Here is a 23,937-nt window from a genome sequence, read left to right on the forward strand (position 1 = left end):
ATGGGATGCCAATGCCCAGAGCGAGGATGCATCCATGACGTCCTGTTACGGGTAGGGAGGCAGAAGATGGTGTTTGTGATAAGAAGGTCCTGCTCGGCACATGTCTGGAGAAGTAGTTAACCATTGCTGTTACAGTTGCCAACCCCATGCTTCCCAATCACGCCTTCCCAGGAGGTGCTTTCACAGCCAACTCTCGCATTAAAGTCACCAAGAATGATGAGCTTGTCTGCGTTGGGAACAGTGGTGATGACAGCGTTCAGGTCCTCGTAGAACTTGTCCTAGATCTCATCCGGGTTGGTCATGGTGGGCGTGTAGGCACTGACAATGGTGGTAAACTTCTTCCCGTTGCATAAAGGGAGTTTCATCGTCATCAGGCGATCGTTCACTCCTTTCGGGAGGCCAGCCAGCTTGCCAACGAGGGTTGTCTTCACTGCAAAGCCAACTCCAGCCTCACGTTTCTCCTCAGGGCCGCGACTACTCCAAAAGAAGGTGTAGCCTGCGCCTCGCTCACAGAGTTCACCTTCTTCTGCCAGTCGATGTTGTACCTGGCTAGTTCACTCGCAATGAGTGCTGTGCGTCTCTGTGGTCTGCCTGAGTCGCCTCTGTCCAGAAGCGTACGCACGTTCCATGTGGCATTGGTCAATGGGGTGCTCTTTGTTTTCTTCTTTGTTTCCTTTGTGTGTCGACCGCTTGAGTAGGGTCCCCGTCAGCCGCGGTATACTGACTAGGGTGGTGTGGAGCAGGCAATGTTTAGGGCACCTTTTCTAGCCCCTTCCTCATGCCATGGAGGTGAGCAGTGCTGTCCTGAAGAGGGCTGCTCAGTCGCTCAGGGGGCTGCCGATCTCCACCGCTGCTCCAGTCAGTGAAAAATGACCCTATGGCCTGAGCCGCCTGTGTGCAGGTCCACGGCTACGACTGCCAGTGTACCCACACCTGTCGCTTCGTCGCTCGCCTGTCGCCACAGGGCTTGGAGAAAATGATGGTATGGGATGAAGGATGACTGATGACTTGCGCGATGACTTTGTTTATATTGAGGAGGAGTTGCGCACCGTCGACCTCACTCACTTGTCCGAGACCCTCTGTATCCAGTGGCAAGACGAGGTCAAGACGACTGGAGATGGAAACGGATGCAGTGGATGACCAGGATGTCCTATGTGCCTCATCCTGCCCTCAGCACTCCACAGTGCTCTGCTGAAACCGCCTTCCTCTCCGTTGAACCATGAAGGTTTCTTCCGCAGAGTCCGCCGGATCCAGTCTTCACATGCTTGGGTAGACAAGCCCTAACTCACCGTGGGTTTGAACCCGTCAGCTACCCTCACCTAGTTTAGCCAGCCTGTCAAAGCCGTTGCCCGGGGGTTGGGCGCTGCCACATGCTAGCAGCTTCTAGGACCCATAGGTGAGAGCTGAGTGCCGGTGGGGACCAACAGAGGACGGACCACTACCGGAAGAGCGTGACAAGTCCCCCCTCTAGAGGTACTACCCCTCCCGTGCACCCCCTAAAAATCAACTGTTCATAGGGCATCAGAACAACCCCACGTCACAAACCAAGAAAGATGCCTTTGATAATGCAAGAAGAAAGATGCAGAAGAAACTTCGTGAGATGCAGGACAGCTGGTTCAGCAAGAAGGCTGATGAAATCCAGGGCTACACAGACCACTGCAACACAAAGGGCTTCTATGATCCACTGAAGGCTGTATACGGACCCAGTCCTCTGGCTCCTAACCCTTCCTCAATTAATATGAGATGCAGCTGTTGACAGAGAAGAAGCAGATTCTTGAGTGGTGGGCTAAGCACTTCAACAACGTCCTCAACCGTGTTGCCAACATCAACAACAAGGTCACTGTTCGCCTGCCCCAGGTAGAGATCAACGAGGACCTCGACACCCTCCATACAAAAGATGAAGTTAAGAAGGCAATGAAGCAACTCTCCTGCAGTAAAGCGCAGGATCTGATGCAATCCCTGCTGAGGTAGATAAAGCAGGAGGCTCTGCCATAATGCAAAAGCTGACTGAACTCTTCCAGTCCATGCGGAACGAGGGACAGATCCCGCAACAGCTGAAAGATAATAATAATAATAATAATGGATACTTATATAGCACACTATCCAGAAATCTGCTCTAGGTGCTTTACAAAAACGCTTTTGATAACATAAAACATTATATCTATGTTACATACACACACCAAAATGTGACCACACACACACACACACGCACGCACGCACGCACGCGCACACACACACGCACGCACGCACACACACACACACACTGCATACATACATTTTAACACACAATACACATTCATATACATGCATGTAGTTGTGGACCTGCCACAATTGAACTTATTGCTGAGGGAAAAGGTGAGTTTTGAGACGAGATTTAAAAGATGCGAGGGAATCAGAATGACGGAGGTTATCAGGGAGCTTGTTCCACGTCTTTGGCGATTGAAAAGAAAACGATCTGTGTCCATAGGTCTTACTTCTGACGTGAGGTATCCTGAGAAGTCGAGTATCAGAGGAAGAACGGAGCTGGCGAGACGGGGTATAGATATGGATGAGTTCAGAAAGATACTTGGGGCCAGATCCGTTGACTGCAGAAAAGGTCAGAGTGGATAGCTTATAGTCTATTCGATCAGAAACAGGCAACCAGTGGAGAGACTGAAGGAGAGGAGAAACATGGTCAAATTTAGAAGCTCTGCAAATGAGTCTGGCAGCGTTATTCTGAATTCGTTGGAGTCTGTCTAACAGGTATTTGGGAAGGCCGGCCAAAAGAGAGTTGCAGTAATCCAATCTTGAGAGAACCAGAGAGCATACAAGTGTCTTGGTTGCATCAGTTGAGAGATAGTGGCGGATAGAGCTGATTCTACGCAGTTCCAAATAGGCAACTTTACAGATATTCGAAATGTGCTGTTGGAAGGAAAGAGACTGGTCCAGGATTACACCAAGACTGCGAACAGAGGGAGAAAGTGAAACAGGTGTGCTATTGATCAGAACAGAGTCAGGAAAGGAAGGATGTTGACGAAACTTCTTTGGACAGGTTATCATCAATTCAGTCTTATCATCATTTAATTGCAGCTTGTTGAGAGTCATCCAGTCCTTTAGGCCAGCAATGCACTCCTGTGTTTGAGTCACCAGTGCATCAAATTCAGCTATGGAAGCCGACTGATAAAGTTGTGTGTCATCAGCAAAGCTCTCATGCGACATCGCATGATGACTGATGACATCCGACACAGGAGCCGCATACAGCACGAAAAGAACAGGACCTAGGACGGACCCTTGTGGGACACCATATTTCAAGGCAGATACTCTAGAGTATGTACCATTCACACACACTTTCTGTGTACGATCTGACAGGTAAGACGTGATCCATGCTAGTGCAGTGTCACGAATACCAAAGGAAGTTTTAAGTCTGTTCAAGAGGATAGAGTGGTCGATAGTGTCAAAAGCTGCTGACAAATCTAAGAGAGCGAGAACAGATATCTTATCCTCATCAAATCCCGAAAGCAAATCATTCACTATTCTAAGAAGGGCTGTTTCGCAACTATGACCACGTCTATAAGCTGACTGGTGGGAATTAAGTAAGCCATTCTGCTCCAGATGAGCTAAGAGCTGAGACAATATGATCTTTTCTAGCAGTTTTGATAAAAATGACAGATTAGAGACAGGTCGATAATTTTTCAAGCAATTATGATCCAAAGATGGTTTCTTGATGAGTGGACGTACAATAGCAGACTTGAAGCTTTCAGGGAAACAACCAGACAGCAAGGAAGAATTGATGACATGAGTAATATGTGGCAGTAGAACATCAATACATTCAACCAACAAAGAAGACGGGACAGGGTCAAGCTCACAGGATTTCGGACAAGCGCTCAGACACACTTTCTTCACAAAATCTTCAGTAACCGGTTGGAAACAATGTAAAACAGGACCACTGTACACGCGTTCTTGAACGGGTGAAGAAGGAGACACAACAGAGTCAAGCTTCTCACGAATGCATGATATTTTGCCGGTGAAGAAGTCAGAAAACTTTTGAGGGAGTTCCTGCGCCGAAAATGTTGTAGGGAGAGGAGTGTTTTTCATTTTACCTAGTAGATTGTTCGTAACGTTGAAAAGCTGTTTGGCTGTGGTGCATGCAAGTATTTTAGAAGAGTAGAACTTTGACTTTGCCCTGTCAACAATGTTTGTTACATTATTCCTGGCTGTCTGAAAAATGTCCCTACTGATGGTCAAACTAGTGGCGCGCCAGTGCCTCTCAGCTCTTCTTCTCTCCCGCTTGGCCTCCAACAGCTCTGGTCCCACGGTGTTGTACCAAGGCGACGGGGGACGATTGGAGATCAGGCGCCGAGTCGACGGGGCGTGCCTGTCGAGTGCAGCGCGTAGGACAGTGGATAGCTGGTCAGCAGTCGGCTCAAAAGGGATATTAGTCAGCAGGTCAGCTTTAAGTAAGTCTAAGTCAATTGAGGTCAGTGTGCGCACCTCCCTATACACACGGGGCGTGGGAGGTTTGGTGAGGTTCAGTTGACACGTCACACTGTGATGGTCGGAGGACAGGGTGTGATCGACGGTGGTAGACTTCAGGAGGCAGTCCTCATTTCTGTGCAACACCCAATCGACGATGTGACCACGATTGTGTGTAGGCTCGGTTACAGACTGGTTAAGATCGAACAAACTGACAATTTCAAGTAATTTAGAGGTATAAAACTGTGTGGGTGAATCAAAATGAAAATTAAAGTCACCAACAATAAGTAGAGAGCCTGGTAAACTATTAGCGTATTCTAAGAAGTCCGGAAACTGTTCAATGAACATCGTATCAGAGAGTTTATTTTTCTTGTTTGGTGGCGGACGGTAGAGGCAGAACACATTGAGGTGGGAATGTGGCAGCGACAGTGAAAGCTGGGCCAGTTCGAATGAGGCATGGTTGAAGGGAAAGGCAGATGTGTACGTTGTGTGTGGGAGCAGCCTGTCTGACACAACGAAGGCGATTCCTCCCCCGCAAGTTGTTGTAACACGAGGGAAGGAGGTGGTAGTGTAGCCAGGGGGAGCGAGATCTCGACACTTAGCTTCATCCCCAGTACTGCGAAGCCAAGTTTCTGTGATACACAGATGCAAGCATAGTCCACATCTACAAGAGGAAAGGCAACCACTAGTCTTGTGACAAGCACCAAGGCATCTCCCTTTTGTTCATTGCTGGGAAGATTCTGGCCCATGTCTTGCTTAACCACCGTCTCCAACATCTTCAGCAAGGTCTCTCAGAAAGCCAGTGCGGCTTCCGAGCTGAATGTGTGACTGCGGACATGATTTTTGCTGCGCGCCATCTCCAGGAAAAAATGCCAGCAGAAACACAGCGACCTCATCATGACCTTAGTCGATCTGACCAAGGCTTTCGATAAGGTCAGCAGAGAAGAACAAACAATTAGGCATGGAGATGAAGTGATGAACAAACAGTAAAGAGTGGTAACTCTCTCTATTCACAAGGTACGCAACTTCAAGTCAGTGCTGCTTATGCTACCGATTCAGCAAGCACACAGGTAAATAAAAGGTGCATTGGAACAAACCCCGACACTTCCTCATAAAAGGAAGCGCCGGGCCTGTCCTTATACTGATCATCTAACATGTGCACACAGCAGCAAAGACAGAAGAAATGTGCAAACACATTCAAGACTGATTCAGCCTCTTTGATCATGAACAAACCACACAGAATGAACTTTTGGTTGGAGGGCAGAAGAAAGGCTACAAGGCTACAAAGACTGCATCAAAGCCTCCCTCAAAGACATGGGCGTCGACATCAACACGTGGGAGATGCTTGCTCTGGACCGTCCAGCTTGGCGCAGCAAGATCACCACAGGAGCCGGTGCAGCCGAAGCCAGGAGCATCACCGAGACGCAACGAAAGCGTGCTGTACGCAAGGCCCGAGTAGCATCCACTGCCACGACGGCACCCACTCACTTGTGTTCCACATGTGGGCGATCCGTCAGGGCCCGGATTGGCCTTACCAGTCATCTCCGGACCCACAGCCACCGATCTTCCGTCTGATTCTTCAACCCATGGTCATCTTCGAAATCGAAGGATGAACATCATCGTATGCATGTGTGTGTGTGTGTGTGTGTGTGTGTGTGTGAGAGAGAGAGAGAGAAAGAGAGAGAGAGAGAGAGAGAGAGAAAGAGAGAGAGAGAGAGAGAGAGAGAGAGAGAGAGCCATCGTTTATGTGATTTCGTTATTCCCTGGATTGTTTATTTCATCACCTGGCATGATATTTGTGACTTAAGTGCGTGTACAAGTGCATTCAATGCTTGCACACACACACACACACACACACACACACACACACACACACAGCTGCACACACACGCAGATATATATCTATCTATATATATATATATATATATATATATATATATATGCTTGACCTTAAGGGCGTGAAGCCGATAGGTCGTTAAACTCCTCTACCTATATACATACACACAAGGCCATCTAACATCACTTGAAGTGGACAGAAGTAAAATATTGAAGACACAAGGTTAGACTTACCGACTGCAGGATGGTCTGTTTCAAGGCCAGGTCTGTGGGGGGCGAAACCTTCTCCGCTTCTTCAAACTGCACCTTTGTGTTGAGTTCCTTTTCTTCGTTCACTTCGGCATCTTTGTCTGACAACACACGCAACACTCATTACGTAAGGCAATGGCTCAATAGCTTGAACAAAGCTGCCGTAAATGTTGCGGAACACAAGAACCTGTGGTGAACGTTCTTTCTTCTTTGCTGCTCCTCATGAATGATTTATGTAATTTAAGGGTGCTTTAAAAGTGTACATTATTATTATTGTTATCCCGAAATCCGAAATAAAGGAAGAAGAACAGGAGAAGAGGACGAGGAGGGGGAGAAAAAGATGATGATGAGTATGGGAGGAAGGTGGCAGAATTATTAAGACGCTCAACAGCCAATGTAGAGAGTCCAGGAGGGTTTGATATCGAATCCATCCCGCTTTCACCCTTTCTACCAAGTTTGACTGGAAAATCAAACCGAGCGTTTAGTCTTTAGGATGAGACGATAAACCGAGGTCCCGGTTGCAGCACGCACTTGCGCACTGAAAAAGAACCCATGGCAACAAGAGTGTTGTCCTCTGGCAAAATTCTCTGGAAGCAATCCACTCTGATAGGTACACAAAAATATCTGCATGCACTCAAGGCCTGACTAAGCGCGTTGGGTTATACTGCTGGTCAGGCATCTGCGTAGCAGATGTGGTGTGACGTATATGGATTTTTCTGAATGCAATGACGCCCCCTTGAGAAGTTGAAACTGAAACTGAAGACGGATGACGAAGGTGAAGAAAATGTGAATACTTGCGTGCGTGCTTGACCGATTAGGTGTTGAAAGAGGAAGGTGGGTTATTCCAGCAAGAGCACACAAGGAATGGCTGGAGTATGCAGACGCAATGCAATTTTATGAACAAGTCTGAATTATTTAATGAATACCTATCCAAAATGGTAAGGATTGCAGTTCGTATGGCTACTTTGTGCCTTTATCACAACCTTGTATTCCAGTCTGTGGTGCAGTGGAAAAATATACCTGTTGATTAATGGTCAAAGGGGTTAATGAACTTGATTTAAAGAGAACTGGTTTATCGTACGTTCATACAATCTGGTTCAAACGTTTTTATAGCAATTGCGAAAGCGCTTTGATTTGTCTCTGTACAAGATTCAGCGCTATATAAATGCCATTATTATTATTATTATTATCATTCTTCTTCTTCTTATTATTATAATCATATCAAATCATGTACTGAAGCACTATCTGTGACTGTATAAAAGTGCCTGAAAGATCGGCATTGCACTGTATTACATTTCACTGTGTTGTATTGTATTGTATTGTATTGTACTGTATTGCACAAAATTGTATTGTACTGTGTTGCTCTTTTTGTCACAACAGATGTCCCAGTGTAAAATTGGGGTTTATCTCTCTGGGAAGAGCTCGTGGCCACAGTGCACTAAAAACATTTTTTTCCATAGGATTTTGCCAATGACAATTGTCTTGTTGCCATGGGTTCTTGTGAGTGCCAGCTTGGAGATCAATGAAACGTTTTACTCTTGAAAGCTGAAAAAATCTTTGAGATAATATTTTATATAAACGAGCAATAAGATCAGACCAGGAAAAGTTGTTGTCAATTATAACTCCTTGTACTCTGTGTGATTAGAGTACTTCTTTTCTTGATCCAAGTGAGAGAAAGACAACGAACAAATGAACAAATGAAATGAACAAATGTTTTATTGAAGGTAAACTGGATAAGCTGAAAGCTTCTTTACACCATGCCCTCCCTCTCTCTCACACACACACACAGTGACAACAACAAGAGTTAAACACAAAACATAAAAAAATAACATGGAATATAACTCACACACACACACACACACACACGCACCAGCTTACGCACGCATGCATACACGGGCTAATATGCACTGATCTTCTGAGCTCCTTTCCCTGTTCACATTGTCAGAGAGCAAACGAAAAATGTTATTGTGTAGAAGCTCTCTCAAGAAGCTCAAACAAAACACGGCATACAAGAATTGTTTATAATTGTTCCATGAGATATTTTTGGTTCTCTCTTTTTTTTTTTAATCATACTAAGGTGGATTTATTTTTTTAGATAGACGGGAATTTCATTCCATATTTTACCACCAGAATACATGAGAGATGACATGAAAAGGTTAGTTCTCGGGCGAGGGATAGAAATGGTATTTTTGCCACGAACACTTTTGTTTCGGGATATTTCCTTTGAAGGTAGGATGGTGCTAATTCCTTTTTAATTTGGAACATAAAAACACCTTTATTAAAGGTACATTTGAGAAGAAAAAGGAAGAATGTTTAGTTCTTTGTAGTCGTTAGTATAGATAGAAGATTTGAGGAAAATAATCTTGAGAGAACGTCTGAATATGCTTATGAGTGGTTTCAAGCAATTTTTGCTTGCTAAGTCCCTGGATGTTGAGGCATAGTCGATGTCAGGTTGAATATATGCATGAAAAAATAGTTTGCGGGTATGTTGATCAAGGAAATGTTTAATTCTGTTGAGCTGATATAATTTTTTCGATAGCATTTTACATAAAGCAGAAACATGATTAGACCATGACAGGTTATAATCAATAGTAAGACCAAGTAATTTGCAACAATTAACTACTCCCAACTCACTGTCAAGTACCTTTGGTCCGAGTAATTTAGATTAGATGTTTTAGCGTTTCTGTCTGGTTGTCACTTCCATAAATTTTGATTTGTGTGGGTGAATTGTCATGTGATTAATTTCGGTCCATTTTACGAGTTTATCAGCATCACTCTGCAACTGAGAACATACGGCATCGACATTTGTGTCTTTTTTATGGAGGGTTGTGTCATCAGCGAAAAGTTCACAGGAAGATGAAACGTAAAGTGGAAGGTCATTTATATATATTGAAAATAAAACAGGCCCCAACACTGATCCCTGAGGAATTCCATAATTGATTGGCATAAGAGGGGATACTTTAGAATCTTGGAAGATAATTTGTTTCCTACAATTAAGAAAGGAAGATACACGTTCGACAGATTCAGGGGATAATCCATACATGACTAATTTTTTTGAGAGAAGATTGTGATCAATAGTATCAAAAGCTTTAGCAAAATCAATAAAAACAGAACCAGTAAACAAGTCGTTGTTTATGTTTAAATACCATTCTTCTACGAGATTTGTGACAGGAATGATTTTTTCTAAAGCCACTTTGGTTGGGATGAAATAAATCATATCTGCTGAAATGTGTTTGAAGATTAAGTTTAATATGTTTTTCGAGGGGTTTGGATAATGTGGATAACATTGATATAGGTCTATAGTTTGCAGAGTCAGATGGATCACCAGCTTTAAAGACGGGGAACACGTTAGCATTTTTAAAAGCTTGAGGATAGGAGGATTTGTCAATCCAGAGGTTATAGATATATGTAATGGGTTCAGAGATAATAGGTGCTGAAATCTTTAATATTTTACTATCTATGCCATCCAAACCTCGGGATCTGGACTGTTTTAATGAACATAATTCCTTGAACACGTCATGTACGCTTATATATGTTAAATAAAGGTTAGACTGTATGTGTTTGGTATCACAGAAACATCTTCGTCACTGCAAGTCATTGGACTGTGTGTTATCAACCTTGACAATTTTTTCGGCGACAGTAGTAAAATGTTTATTTAGTTGAAAAACTTCAGGTGATAGTTCATTTCCAGGTGGAGTAGAAGTTGACTTTTTCCTCGAGAAAGAGTGAGAAAGAAAAAAAAAGAAAGGAAGTAATAGACATACACACATATCAAATCATTTCAATGCAAAAATATGAATACATAGCAGAAGCGCATCAAAAACAAATCCAAATCATCAATGAGTCCAGTCCAGCTTTCAAACCTTCCGTCCTTTAGCTTTCGACATTATCATTGGTTCAACGGATGATATCAAATTTAAGTGTTTAAGGTAGCGTAAGCAGCATTGACTTGAAGTTGTGTACCTTGTGAATGGAGAGAGTTACCACCCATTACTATTTGTTAATTATTTGATCTCCCGGTCTCATTGTTTATTAATTTCAAGTCGAAAAACCACCGGTGCAACCAAGTTTGCTCTGTATTGTCCGTGTGTTCTGTGTGGCTTGTTCAGGAATAAAGAGGCTATGCCAGTCTTGAATGAAAGCTAATTTGTGTTTGCACATTTCTTCTGTCGTTACTACTATGTCTCTCTCAAGAGACATAGAGACATAGACAGAAGAAAAGACAGAGAATTCGATGCATTGCAGCCCAGAGAGTCTGGCACAGAAAGATGGGAAACGCTACGAGACACCATGCACCGAATTGCTATGGCCACCTTTGGGAAGAAAACCGCGAAGTCCCACGACTGGTCTGAGGCCAAATCATCAGAGATGACTCCCAGTATTGAGGACAAGCACGCTGCACTCACTGAGTACAAACGGTCACCCAGTGAGAAGAACCTGCAAATCCTCAGGGCCACCAGAAGTAAGGTTCAGTTTAACGCCAGGCGATGTGCAAATGAGTACTGGACAGAGCTCAGCGAAGAGATACAGATTGCTGCTGAAAGAGGCAATATCTGAGGGATGTATGATGGTATCAAGAAGGCACTGGGACCAACACAGAGCAAGACTGCCCCCCTCAAATCCTCCACTGGGGAAGTAATCAACGATCCTAGCCAGCAGATGGAAAGATGGGCAGAACACTATTCCGACCTCTACTCCACAGAAAACACGGTGTCCAACTCAGCCCTCGATGCCATCAAGTGCATGCCGGTCATGGAAGAACTTGACGCTGAGCCAACTGAGGACGAACTCGGCAAGGCCATTAACAGCCTGGCATCAGGCAAGGCACCTGGCAGTGACGGAATTCCCCCAGACCTCATTAAACACTGCAAGACTACTCTTCTGCATCCTCTGCACACAGTCCTCTGTCAGTGCTGGAATGAGGGAACTATACCGCAGGACACGAGGGACGCCAAGATTATTATCCTCTACAAAAACAAGGGTGAAAGGAGCGACTGCAACAACTACAGAGGCATCTCACTTCTCAGCATTGTATGCAAAGTCTACGCTCGGGTCCTCCTAATTCGCCTGCAGAAACTGGTAGAACGCGTTTACCCGGAATCACAGTACGGTTTTCGAGCAGAGAGATCCATGGTAGAGATGATCTTCTCCCTTCGCCAAATCCAGGAAAAGTGCAGACAGCAGAGGATGCCCCTGTATGTCGCATTCATTGACCTCACCAAGGCCTTTGACCTAGTCAGCAGAGACGGCTTTTCAGGGGTCTTCGAAAGATTGGCTGCCCCCCCCCACCCCCCACACCCCCCATCCCCCCAAAACTGCACAGCTTGATTGAGTCCTTCCACTCCAACATGAAAGGGAAGGTGCAGTGTAATGGTAACCTCTCCAATCCCTTCGATGTACGCAGCGGTGTCAAACAAGGATGTGTCCTCGCCCCCACCCTATTTGGAATCTTCTTTGCTCTTCTCCTGAGACATGCGTTCAGCACAACGGAAGAAGGGATCTACCTGCGGACCAGATCAGATGGCAGGCTCTTCAATCTCGCCCGCCTCAGAGCAAGGACAAAAGTCCGCGAAGCCCTCATCAGAGACATGCTCTTTGCTGACGATGCCGCAGTTGTGACCCACACCCAGCGGGACTTTCAGTCACTAATGGACCGCTTCTCCCAGGCCTGCAAAGATTTCGGTCTGACCATCAGTCTCAAGAAGACAAATGTCCTAGGCCAAGACACGCCATCTCCACCAGCCATCACCATTGATGACTACGAGCTTGAAGCCATCCATCAATTTACTTAACTTGGGTCCACCATCACCGACAACCTCTCCCTTGACACCGAGATCGACAAGAGGATCGGGAAGGCAGCCAAACGTTAGCCCGCCTCACACAAAGAGTGTGGACAAATCCCAAACTGACCACGAAGACAAGGATGGCTGTATACAACGCCTGCGTCCTCAGCACCTTCTGTATGGAAGTGAGGCTCAATACCTTCCACCTGAGAAGCCTACGGCGCATACTCGGAATCTCCTGGCAAGACAAGGTGACAAACACCGAAGTCCTGACACGCGCTGGCCTCCCGACCATGTATACCATGCTGAGACAGCGTCAGCTGCGCTGGATGGGCTACGTTCGCCGCATGGAAGATGGTCGCATCCCAAAAGACATCCTTTATGGAGGGCTCGCCATGGGGCAGAGAAGCATCGGCCGCCCACAGCTGAGATACAAAGACGTTTGCAAACGTGACATGAAGGCACTTGAGATCAACACTGAGTCCTGGGAGGACCTTGCAGATGACCACAACAGATGGAGAAGCACTCTCAAGAATCAGCTACGGATTGGTGAGGACAAACTGTCAGCTGCTGCAGCAGAAAAGCGAGCTCGCAGAAAAGGGACGGCAGCCGACAGACCAGCATCAACTTACACATGTGATCGCTGCGACAGAGACTGTCTCTCTCGCATCGGTCTCTACAGTCACAGGCGATGCTGCTTGGTCCAAGCAGACAGCCCAATTAGACATTAGGTCGGATATACTCTATTCATGGTCAGCCATGACGGAAGGAGGCCTACTACTACTACTGCTATGTGTACATGTTAAATGAATGGTATAAGGACAGGCCCGGCGCTTCCTTTTTCGAGGAAGCGTGTGTGTTCCCATGTACTTTTTAGTTCCCATGTACTTTTTAGTTACCTGTGTGCTGGCTGAATCGAAAGCATAAGCAGCATTGACTTGAAGTTGAGTACCTTGTGAATGGAGAGAGTTACCACACCTTATTATTTGTTAACCATTTGATCTCCCGGCATATTCGGATTTTTATTTCTTATCTATTTATTTTATTTTATTTTTTCTCAAGGCCTGATTAAGCGCATTGGGTTACGCTGCTGATAAGGCATCTGCTTGGCAGATGTGGTGTAGCGTATATGGATTTGATCGAACGCAGTGACGTCTCCTTGAGCTACAGATAATGATACTGATACTTCTCCAGGCCTCATTGTTTATTAATTTCATGTTTAAGGTAGCATTCGGCACCCGAACATATGGTTTTCAAAGACTGGTTATCTATTTATTTATCAAATTTTACGATTTTTCATGATTTTAGGCTCATGCCAGTGTGTCAGATCGATCTTTTGATACTGATATGCCAAGGCAGTGTTTGCATCCCCCCACCTCCCCACCCCCGTCCCCTTCCCACAAAGATATTTCAAAGATATTATCAAAATCTTCTTAATTCTCAATCGTCTAACACCACACACATGTTCAGGAAAATTCTTGTTTTAAAGTTACAGGCAGACAAATATGTGGGTTTTTCCATGTGGTTGAATAATCTGTATTGCATGACTCACTCCTCCACTTGTATTACTAGTCTTCGTTTGAGTAATGCTGACAGAAAATGGAAATTAAAAGTTCATTCAGTTCTGAATCTTTTGACACGACATAGGTAGTCAGGATAATTCTTGTTTTGTTTTTTAAGTCATTGGCACACATATATGTGGGTTTTTTTCATGAGCCGACTTCTCCATTTCTACTACTTGAGTACACGAAAACCCAAAAAAATATGACAGATACATCCTTTTTTTCTGTTCTTTTTAAACTTGCAGAAGGTATACAAATGTAAAAAAAATTAAGAGAGAGAGAGAGAGAGACAGAGACAGAAAGACAGAGAGAGAGAGAGAGAGAAATTGCGACTTTAGCTGGGTTTTTGCGTGCCTGCGTCACAAATAAGTAAATAAATAAATAAATAAATAAACAGCTTTTCCCTGATGTTCGTTGGTACATGGTGCATCTTGAGAGCCAGTTCGATCATCTGATGAAGAACTGACCCGTACGAATTTGCCAGATCCAGCCATACTAGCCTTTTTTTTTCTTCAGAAAAGCCAATACCCGTAGGCATCGTTGGTTAATTTGTGGCAACCGTGTTTTTCTGAAGGTTTAAGGTATGCAGAATCGATTTCTATAATTTGCCAAGCGTGACCTTGCTCCAGTCTCCCATGGTAACGGCTCAAACAATATGGCCGCCACGCCAAACGAACATGAACATTTTATCCAAAAAATCAACAACTGAGTCAACCAAAAGTAAACAATACTGCTTGAGATGACGACAGTTGCTTATATGCCAATCGTACAAAGCCAGCCCATCAACTTGATACGCTTCACACAGTTGTGTTGAGATGCAAGCACATCCCCAGACAACTTGGCCAACACCATCTTGTTATAACAGTCGACGAAGCCCTCTTCTGGAGACTGATGGAGCTCAAGTGGACCAAACCAGAGTACCAGGACTTTTTGATTGTGAGATTAGGAGGTCTTCATACCACTATGAACTTTCTTCAGATTATTGGAAAGCATGTACAGGGATCAGGTCTCCTAGAAGCTTGGATTGAAAGTAACATCTTTGGTCCAGGAACAGCAGAACAGGTGATGTCTGGAAAGTCCTATGCCTGGGGGATGAGAGGACACAAGTTGACACTTCAAGCACTTTGGTGATTGCTTGTTCCCAAGCTCTTGATGTTCATCAAAGACACAAACCAAGATCTAGAAAGACAGATACAGGATGAACTGTCCACTGATGGCACAGATGGACTGATGAAGTTGTTTGCTTCTCCAAATTTCAGCAAGGCTATGGATGCATTTGTGTCAAGCAATGACAATCCCAACTTCAAGTTCTGGTGGACATACATGCAGATGGTCCAGATTCTCCTACTTTTCACCACAGCACACATAGAAGGCCTTTGGCAACTACATCTGCATGCTTTTGGCGAAATGTTACCCTATTTCATGTGGTATAACCACCACAACTACGCCATATGGGGATCTGAGGGATGAAAATAAGCTGCTGAACACTTTGCAAACCCTTAAGCTCTTCACAGACGAGGCATCCACAGAGTTGCAGAACATTGCAACAAAGGACGTTATCCCCTGCAATATCACTGAACATTTGTTGACAGTCAAAGAAAGGGGTCAAGGCCAGCTGATCAAATTCGTTGAAGAAAGGCTTGTCTGCAACGACTGACAAGTGCAGTTCAGAGACACTTTGCACAGGAACAAATGCCTGACATTCACAGAGCTGGAAGAGACGTCAATCTGCAAGGCATACTACAGCATGAGCTGCTTCCTGCCCCAGATGCTATAGCAGAAATGACTGGCAATCTCTGTTCTGGTCAGAAATCCCTTTTAGCAGATTGGTGACACACCTTGCCCCCCAAACCCTCAACCTGCTGACCTTGGAGAAGAACCCACACTCATCATTGATGGCCAAGCACTAGCTGACACATTTGTTGAATCTGTTCTTCAGAGTGGCGCTGTCTTCACTCGAATTGATGTTGTGTTTGACAGGTACTATGAAATGTCCATCAAGAGTGGCATCAGACAAAAACGAGGCAAGCATGCAGTGCCCGTGAGGAGAGAGATCCAAAGCAGAGAAGTCCCTCTACCACAAAAGTGGGAAAACTTCATTGCCTTTGCAGAGAACAAAGCTGACCTGGCCAATTTCTTGTCTCACCAACTGATCCTTCTGGCACTTGAAAACAAGATCATTGTAGTTTCTGGGGGCTTCAGTGATGTAGAGCAGGTTGAGTCCTCAGCTCCTGGTGTAAACACTGAAGAGTTACAAGCCAAACACAAGGAGGCCGACCCTCGGCTTATTCTTCACTGTGTGAAGAGCCAAGCTTCAAGTGCTGTTGTTGCTGCACGAGATACGGATGTGCTGGTCCTTCTACTCGCCCACTTCAACAAAATGCCATGCTCAAAAGTGTGGATGACAGCGGGAACGTCAAAGAACAGAAAGTACATTCCAGTCCCACACCATTGTAGATCAACTTCCTTCTGACAACAGTTTCCTCAGTGCCTTGCCGGCATTTCATTCACTTACAGGAAGTGATACATCGTTCCTGGCTGGCCATACCAAGATCTTGCTTCAAAGTCTTCAAAGAACATCATGACCCCCTTGCAACAATTGGAAGAGGTGAACTGTCTCACCAAGCGTGTTCTGATGCAGAGGCCTTCATCTGTATAGTGTACAACAACATGGACACTGCTTCCGTAGACGATGCAAGGTCAGTTCTGTTTGTTCGAGCCCAGCCCTTGGAAACCTTGCCACCAACACATGACGCCCTGTCGTTCCATATTATGCGAGCACATTACCAGGCACTTGTCTAGAACCAAGCTGACAAACAACGTCCAGTGCTGCCCAAACCAGAGACCATGGGATGGACCATCAAGAATGGCGCATTTGCACCTATTCTGAGGTCTCTTCCAGCAGTGCCTGAATCCTGCGTTGATCTCATTAACACAGTGTCAAAGGACAGAAAGCATAAACAGCAATGTACTGGTGTATGCAAGTGCAGCACTGGTGTCTGCAGAAACAGCAACACTTGAAAGCATGAACTGAAAGAGCATAGTCTCTTGTTATCAGCAGGCATTGTTCCTCTTTCATTTACATACACTAAACTACACGAATTGAACCAGAAAATCGTGAATAGTTAGGCCTCTGTTCCGTTAATTTAATAGTACGAATTTGACACCTTCTTTGTATTTAATACCTTCTTTGTATTCGATTCCTTTGCTGTTTAGTTTGGTCAGTCAAAGGCTTGCTTATGTAATTATCATTCAGATAACTCAAATTTGACAGTTTTTACATTTCCCATGTACAAAGAATTTAAAATCAAAACTAAAAGGCATAGATGTTAATTTTCATTATTTCATTTCTTTGCGCTGGGAGGGGTCGGGGGTACATTTTGATAGAAAGATGATCCAGTCCTTACAATTATGAAGAGAAATACAAGTTTGAAATGCTTATATGTTTTTTTCGAACTTTTTCTTCAGAATTATTTGAAATAAACACTAAAGTGTGTGTCCACTAACGCCTGAAGGAGATTTCTGTTCTGCGAGGTGGTCATTTTGAATAACTAATCGTATCTTGGAAAAGAAGCAAGATTTCACATGACCAATTTGATAAATGAATTTAGCACACCCAAATCCTTTCGGAAATGATATGCAGCATAGATTAACCGAAAATGCTTACCACTTTTAAACCAATTGGAAATCTTTCATTTTAAAACGGTCTATACCACGTCTAGGTCCTTTTTCTCTGCCGTCGCTCTTTGGATCACATCCCAAATTAATGCGGCATGCTCTAAACAACAAGTAACTCCTGGGATGCCACCTTTCTGGACTGATACATCCAGGTACTCATTTTCTAGGAGGTATTTTGTCAGTCTTGCAGCCATGACGGTGAAGAAGATTTCTCCTTCGACATTAATGAGTGATCTTAGTCTGAACTGGCTGATGGTACTTGAATTCTGCTCTTTCGGGATGTACACACTATCAGCTGTCATCCACTGGTCGCTGATCTTCAGATTCTGCCATGCTGAACTTATCACTATGTGGAACTACTCAAGGACTTCAGGATATTTCTTGTACAGCAGGTACAGTATTCCGTTTGGCCCTGGCTTTCTTGACCACATTCTGTACTTCCTGAAGGGTTGGTGGTTTATCGCTGAACTTCTCTGGTTTCATGGGATGAACCATACCCTTGAGATCTAGTGGTTTCTTGCTTTGCGGATCGGAGTATGTTTTCCTGAGATGCTGTTCAAGTGTTTCTTTGTCCACTGTGAATGTTCCTATTTGGGCTGCTCCAACAGTTTCCTGTCGAACTGAAAAGGGTCTCGGAAGAAGGTCTTGTGTCTTCTTCTTTTTCCTCCTTTTCCTCCTTGCTGATTCTGCTTTACAGAGGGCACTGTGCTTTGCTTTCAGGTCTTTCCAATGTTTCTGTAGACCCTGCTTCTGAAGTTCTGGAGCAGTCTTCATCCCTTTCTTCAGCTTTCTTTTTGCATTTCGGATGTTGCCCATTTCTCATTGTCGCCTGGATTTTTGAGGTGTTCTTGTCTTTGGTTCTTTCACTCCATATGTTTTCCGACAGGCAGATATACACGATATCTCCGCAAGTGGCAAATTTGTGTTCCAATGTGCATGCTCTTTCCTATCAGTGCATCAAGTTTTCGGACTAATTTCTGATCTATCTGTTCCCATTCCACTTTTGTACTTGCAGATGGCAAGTTTAGTTTCTGGCGTTTGGCTTCAAGATCTTGATCATACAGTAACTTTCCATATGTTAAAAGTCCCATATCACTGACCTGAAATCATTTTCAGTGTTGAAAATATTCAGCAGTCCATTCCTAATGTACGATTTTTTCAAATCCTTGTTAAATAGTCCAGTTGGTTCATTGTTATAGTTGTTAGCCTTTCACTGCAAAGATGTTACAGTGTTATATTGGTTTTTCTTTTTTCTTTTTCTTTTTTTACCAATCATTTTCAGCATCTAACACACACACGCACACACGGGAGCACACACACACACAGACACTCGCACACAGACACGCACACACACATTCGCATACTCGCATGCGTATACAGTAATTTCTTTTCCCATCACTTACAACGAAAAGACGTTAAACTAAAGAACGAACGAATTACCATCACCTGTTCTGCAAAGCAGCTTGTTTCTTTCAAGCCATTTCACCTACAAAATCGGTCAAACTGATGCAGTTACATCAATATTTCCAAAGATAAACAGATCCCAAGATGCTGAAACGCGGTTAATGCTCTTCAGTAATTAACCGATCAGAAAATGCGTAGATGATGAATGATGAATGAATGACATATACATACTTATATAACGCCTATCCTAGGTCGGAGATCAAGCGCTCAGCGCTTTACAAACACAGGGTCATTTGCACGACAGGCTGCCAACCTGGGTAGAGCTGAGTAACGGCTGCCATAGGACGCTCATCATTCGTTTTCTGTGTCATTCAATCAGATTTCAGGCCTACATGCACACTCAGACATATACCAAACATTTTACGTGCATGACCGTTTTGTTCATCTACCCCACCATGTAAGCAGACATACTCCGTTTTCGGGGGTGTGCATGCTGGGTGTGTTCTTGTTTCCATAACCCACCAAACGCTGACATGGATTACATGATCTTTAACGTGTGTATTTGATCTACTTGCACTTACACAGGAAGGGGGTTCAGGCACTGCGAGCGGAAAAATCACCCCGTCACCCACCAGGCGCCGTTACTGGGTTTCGAACCAGGGACCGTCAGATTGAAAGTCGAACGCTTTAACCAATCGGCTATTGTGCCCGTCGTATGTATTTAAAAGTGACGCAGACTACGTCACACACCTTTTATGAAACAATCGTTGTGTCAGTGTCTTGTTTCAAGTGATTGTACCATTGTGTGTTTGAGCCAAGGCCTTCAGAAATATTATGGGATATATAGGGGAGATAATGCCGATTCGAATAATATGCAGTTTACCATGTTTTGTGTAAGCTGAAGACACGTGTCGGTGGTTGCAAAATTCATATTTTACAGACAGATTAGGAATGTCTATATTGTGATTATCTGGTTGGCTTCAGGTTTTCTGCCTCGCGTTAATCTCTTTCCCTGTGCTGAAACGCGCGCGCGCGTGTGTGTGTGATCACCCCCATCCCCCGTTTCTCTTTTTCCCTTCCCTTCTCTCTCTCCACCCCTTGTACTGTTCAAACAGTGCGTATACTAAAATTGGAACGATACAGAGAAGATTAGCATGGCCACCTGCACTAAGGATGACACGCAAATTCGTGAAGCGTTCCAAATTTTTACCGTTGTAGTTATGCAACGCTTAGCGGACCCATCATGACTGTGAGCTGTGTCGGCAGTATTTGAAATTGTGTAGTGTGGCAGAAACCGCCAGGTGTTAAGATCATGCTGGTCAGTTTTTAACTGTGAATTTTATTAATAATTTGTCATCGCGTTATTGTTTAATGTTTGAATTATTAGTAAATTATTGAGAGGGCTCAAAACTCCCCTCGCTTGGTCCGTTCGCTTGGGGAATATTACAGAAGGACCTGTATTTTTCTGCAAAATAAAATCTGCTACGCAACAATACCTAGATGCACCCTTCCACTGGCTAAGAGGAGACAACCTGACAAAAATCCCCAATCCCACGGCTTTCATACAGTACCAATGGGATGAATGGCTGTTGGGTTAAACAGTCACTAACTGTATGCAGTCTGGCCTTAGGGCGACACCAGGCTGACGGACTCTACACAGATGGACATCCATTGCCCTTCCCTGATAAGAGGCTCTGTCAGGGCGACCGAATTTTTTCTGTCACCACATAGAACACCCTTCTATGGATACCAACAAAACCCTGTCTCGCGTGCACCTCGGGGATCAGCTGCATAGCACGAGACATAAATTCATATCCCCAAAACCCCAAAACAGGCGGGAAAAGATTGTGCTTAGGTAGCAGAATGACAAAAGCAGAGCGGCTGTCAAAGAAATTCTTTAGAATCGGCAGTTGGAATTGTTCCAGCGCGAGAATGAGAATCTCAACAATTGAGAAATTGGCATATGATTTTGATATTTTATGTCTCCAAGAGACCAGGACAAGTGCAGACAGACCAAATAAATTTTGAGAATTTCACAGTCTTTCAAAGGAATGAAGGAAGAGGAGTAGCAATCATACTGAACAAAAACCTAAAAAACAAAGTTTCCACCATAAATCTAGAGAAATGGTGTAGCAACTCATGTGAACTAGTGGGGGTGCGTCTCGAAAAACCTGACGGAATTCACAAAAGCATCGTGCTCATCAATGCCTATGTTCACCCAGGAACCTGTATAAGAAAAGAGGATTGGGCCTTTTTAGAGGAAATAGAGAACGAACTTGGAGACTCAGTCATTATCTGTGGAGACCTCAATGCAAGATCGAAGCTATGGGACCAGCGGAACACCAACCCACAAGGACTCGCACTTGAAGGAATGATAGGGGAAATTCTTCTTAGCCCATTAACAACCACATCCCCAACTCGCCTTGGAACAAGACAAGGGGACAGTGACAGTGTGATCGACATCGCTCTAACATCTCCAAAATTCAGAGCAGAAATGAATGCAGAGACGCTTCCACACCAAGGCAGTGACCACCTCCCGGTAGTTTTCAGTCTACAGAAACTGTCAGATAAACGCTGTATGAAACCGCGTGATCCATTTCAGTATGAAACCAAAGAGACAACCGTCATCGAAAAATTAAGACGCAGAAGAAACAAAAGAACGGCACCGAACAGGATGCAAACTATTCAGCCCCCATGGTGGAATACCGACACACAGAGAGCCTGGATAGAAAAACATGCGGCTGTCAAACTTTGGCAAAAAGAAAGAACAAAACCATCTCTGGACAAAGATATTGAAACAAAAATGAAGGAAAAAACTAAACAGTTTTAAACCATTGCTCAAGAGGCCAAAAATGACAAGTGGAAACAGTTTTGCGAGGCACTCAGTTATGACTCAACATTGACAGAGTTCTGGCAATTTTATTGTCGCATGGAAGGGAAAACGTGCACAACAACAACCCCAGACATGGTAGACACTGACGGAACCAAGCTTTAGACAAACGAAGAAAAAGGATCCGCCCTGCTCAAACGTTTCATACAACAGAGCGATCAAAGAAACATAGATGAGAAAAAGAAATATGTTGAGGAGTTAAACCAAACCCTTATGCAGACTGGACCTGATGATGACTTGACAATAGATGATCTAAACGAAGCAATAGCTAAATGCAAGAAAGAATCGGCTCCTGGCCCAGACAAAGTTCGCTACTCGGACATCAAGGAACTATCGGAAGAAGACAGAAGCAAACTTTTCAATCTATATCAAAACAGTTTCCACAATGGACATGTGCCGGAGGACTGGACACACAGCTTCTTAAAACCCATACCAAAACCTGGAAAGGACCATCATCAGGTAAGCAGCTACCGGATCCTAACCATGCAAAACATTGCTGGAAAGCTCATGGAACGCATGATAGCCAGGAAACTTGCAAAGGATCTTGAACACAGGCACATTCTCCCTTCAAATCAAGGTGGTTATACAGAACAGGCAAGTCCACATGGGAAAATGCAGCTGCTTTTGCATATGAGGTGTATGAAGGATTTCAAAGGAAAGAAGAAACACTAGCAGTAGCAATCGACCTTGAAGATGCCTACAATAAAGTCCAGTTTGCACACCTCATGGAGCTGCTACTAAGGTATGGAGTAAGTTTGACACTGACAAGATGGATAGCAGCAGTGCTTCAGGAAAGAACTGTCGTCCTACGCCTTGGAGATTGGATGTCTGCACCTTCTAAACTATCCATGGGACTGCCACAAGGGTCTCCGCTCTCTCCTGTCCTATACAATGTCTACACGAAGGGCCTTGCAGACTTAAACAACAATGGAATAGCTCGGGTGCTTACTCTTGTGGATGATGGCTTCGTCTTCAAAACTTCGAAAGATGCTCAGAAAAGAACTAAAGCCGTCCAGAAACAACTAAACAATATTGCTCAATGGTGCAAAGACACAGGATCTTCCATCAATCCAGCGAAAGCCCAAACGTTGCTGTGCACCCTCAACAACAGAACCGCGAGCAAATCACCACCTTCTGTGTCATTCGATGGGATTCAGATCGAGAAAACTGAATGCCTACACTACCTAGGAATACACTTCGACAGGATGCTGACCTTCAGAAAACATACGGAAAATACTGTTCTGAAATGCAAAAAGGGCCTTTCAGTCTTAAAGGCAATGGCAACCAAAGGTATTGAACAACGCCACCTCTTCCTGCTATACCAATCACTCGTCCTCAGTGTGATCGACTACGGACTTGGACTAACAACACCGTCTCAAAGCAACCTCTTAAAATTAGAAAGAGTTCAAAATGAAGCTATGAGGCTGATCCTTGAAACAACAAAAGACACGCCCACAGAAACCATGCGATACCTGCTTGACCTTCCTTCAGTGCAGGCCAGAAACAAGTTAGAACAGGTCAAGACATACTTCAAAGCATTAGAAAACCCTCAAAACCCACTGCATGACGCAGTCAAAGGACCAAAAGGCAGCCGTCTAGGACGAGGAAGATCATGGATGGGGCAAGCAGAAGACACAATCCAGCTAGTATGCCGACTACAAGACCTGAAAGAATCAAAAGAATGGGAGAAAAACCCCGAAAACCTCAACCATCTATTCAACACAGCCATTTCACCCACTCTAGGAAGACATTGTCGGGAATGGCCAGAGGGCAAAACTGATGCGGAAATGAAGCTACTCATAGAAGAAAACAGTAAAGAAAAGGACATCATCATATACACAGATGGCTCAGTCACCAAAGACCAATCTGGTTGGGGATTCACTGCGAAACAAAATGGAAAAACAATTAGGGAAGAGAATGCTGCCTACAAAGTCACAACCTCCAGCCTAACGATGGAAGCTGAAGCTGTGACACATGCCCTCAAGTGGCTATCGTCCATCCATACGCCCGGAAACCAACATGCCATGATTCTAACCGACTCAATGAACCTCATACAGAAAATTGAAAACGGAATGGGAAGCCC

The 23,937-nt window shown here is 44.3% G+C and overlaps 1 protein-coding gene and 1 non-coding gene across 6 annotated transcripts in view; one reads left to right on the forward strand and one right to left on the reverse strand.

Annotated features, from left to right (window-relative positions):
* The window catches only part of LOC143289820 (carboxyl-terminal PDZ ligand of neuronal nitric oxide synthase protein-like), a 418,763-nt gene that overhangs the window by 36,440 nt on the left and 358,386 nt on the right, over positions 1 to 23,937 (reverse strand). For all 5 annotated transcript variants that reach the window (XM_076598986.1, XM_076598991.1, XM_076598989.1 and 2 more), the window contains one exon: positions 6,523 to 6,638. In XM_076598986.1, the coding sequence (XP_076455101.1) occupies positions 6,523 to 6,638 (116 nt within the window). The remainder of the gene's footprint in view (positions 1 to 6,522; positions 6,639 to 23,937) is intronic.
* Positions 20,065 to 20,172, forward strand: LOC143290041 (U6 spliceosomal RNA). Its single transcript, XR_013056325.1, has one exon. It is a non-coding gene; the product is annotated as a U6 spliceosomal RNA (small nuclear RNA).

This window comes from Babylonia areolata, chromosome 14 (assembly GCF_041734735.1).
Source record: "Babylonia areolata isolate BAREFJ2019XMU chromosome 14, ASM4173473v1, whole genome shotgun sequence".
In the NCBI taxonomy this organism is placed as follows: domain Eukaryota; kingdom Metazoa; phylum Mollusca; class Gastropoda; order Neogastropoda; family Buccinidae; genus Babylonia; species Babylonia areolata.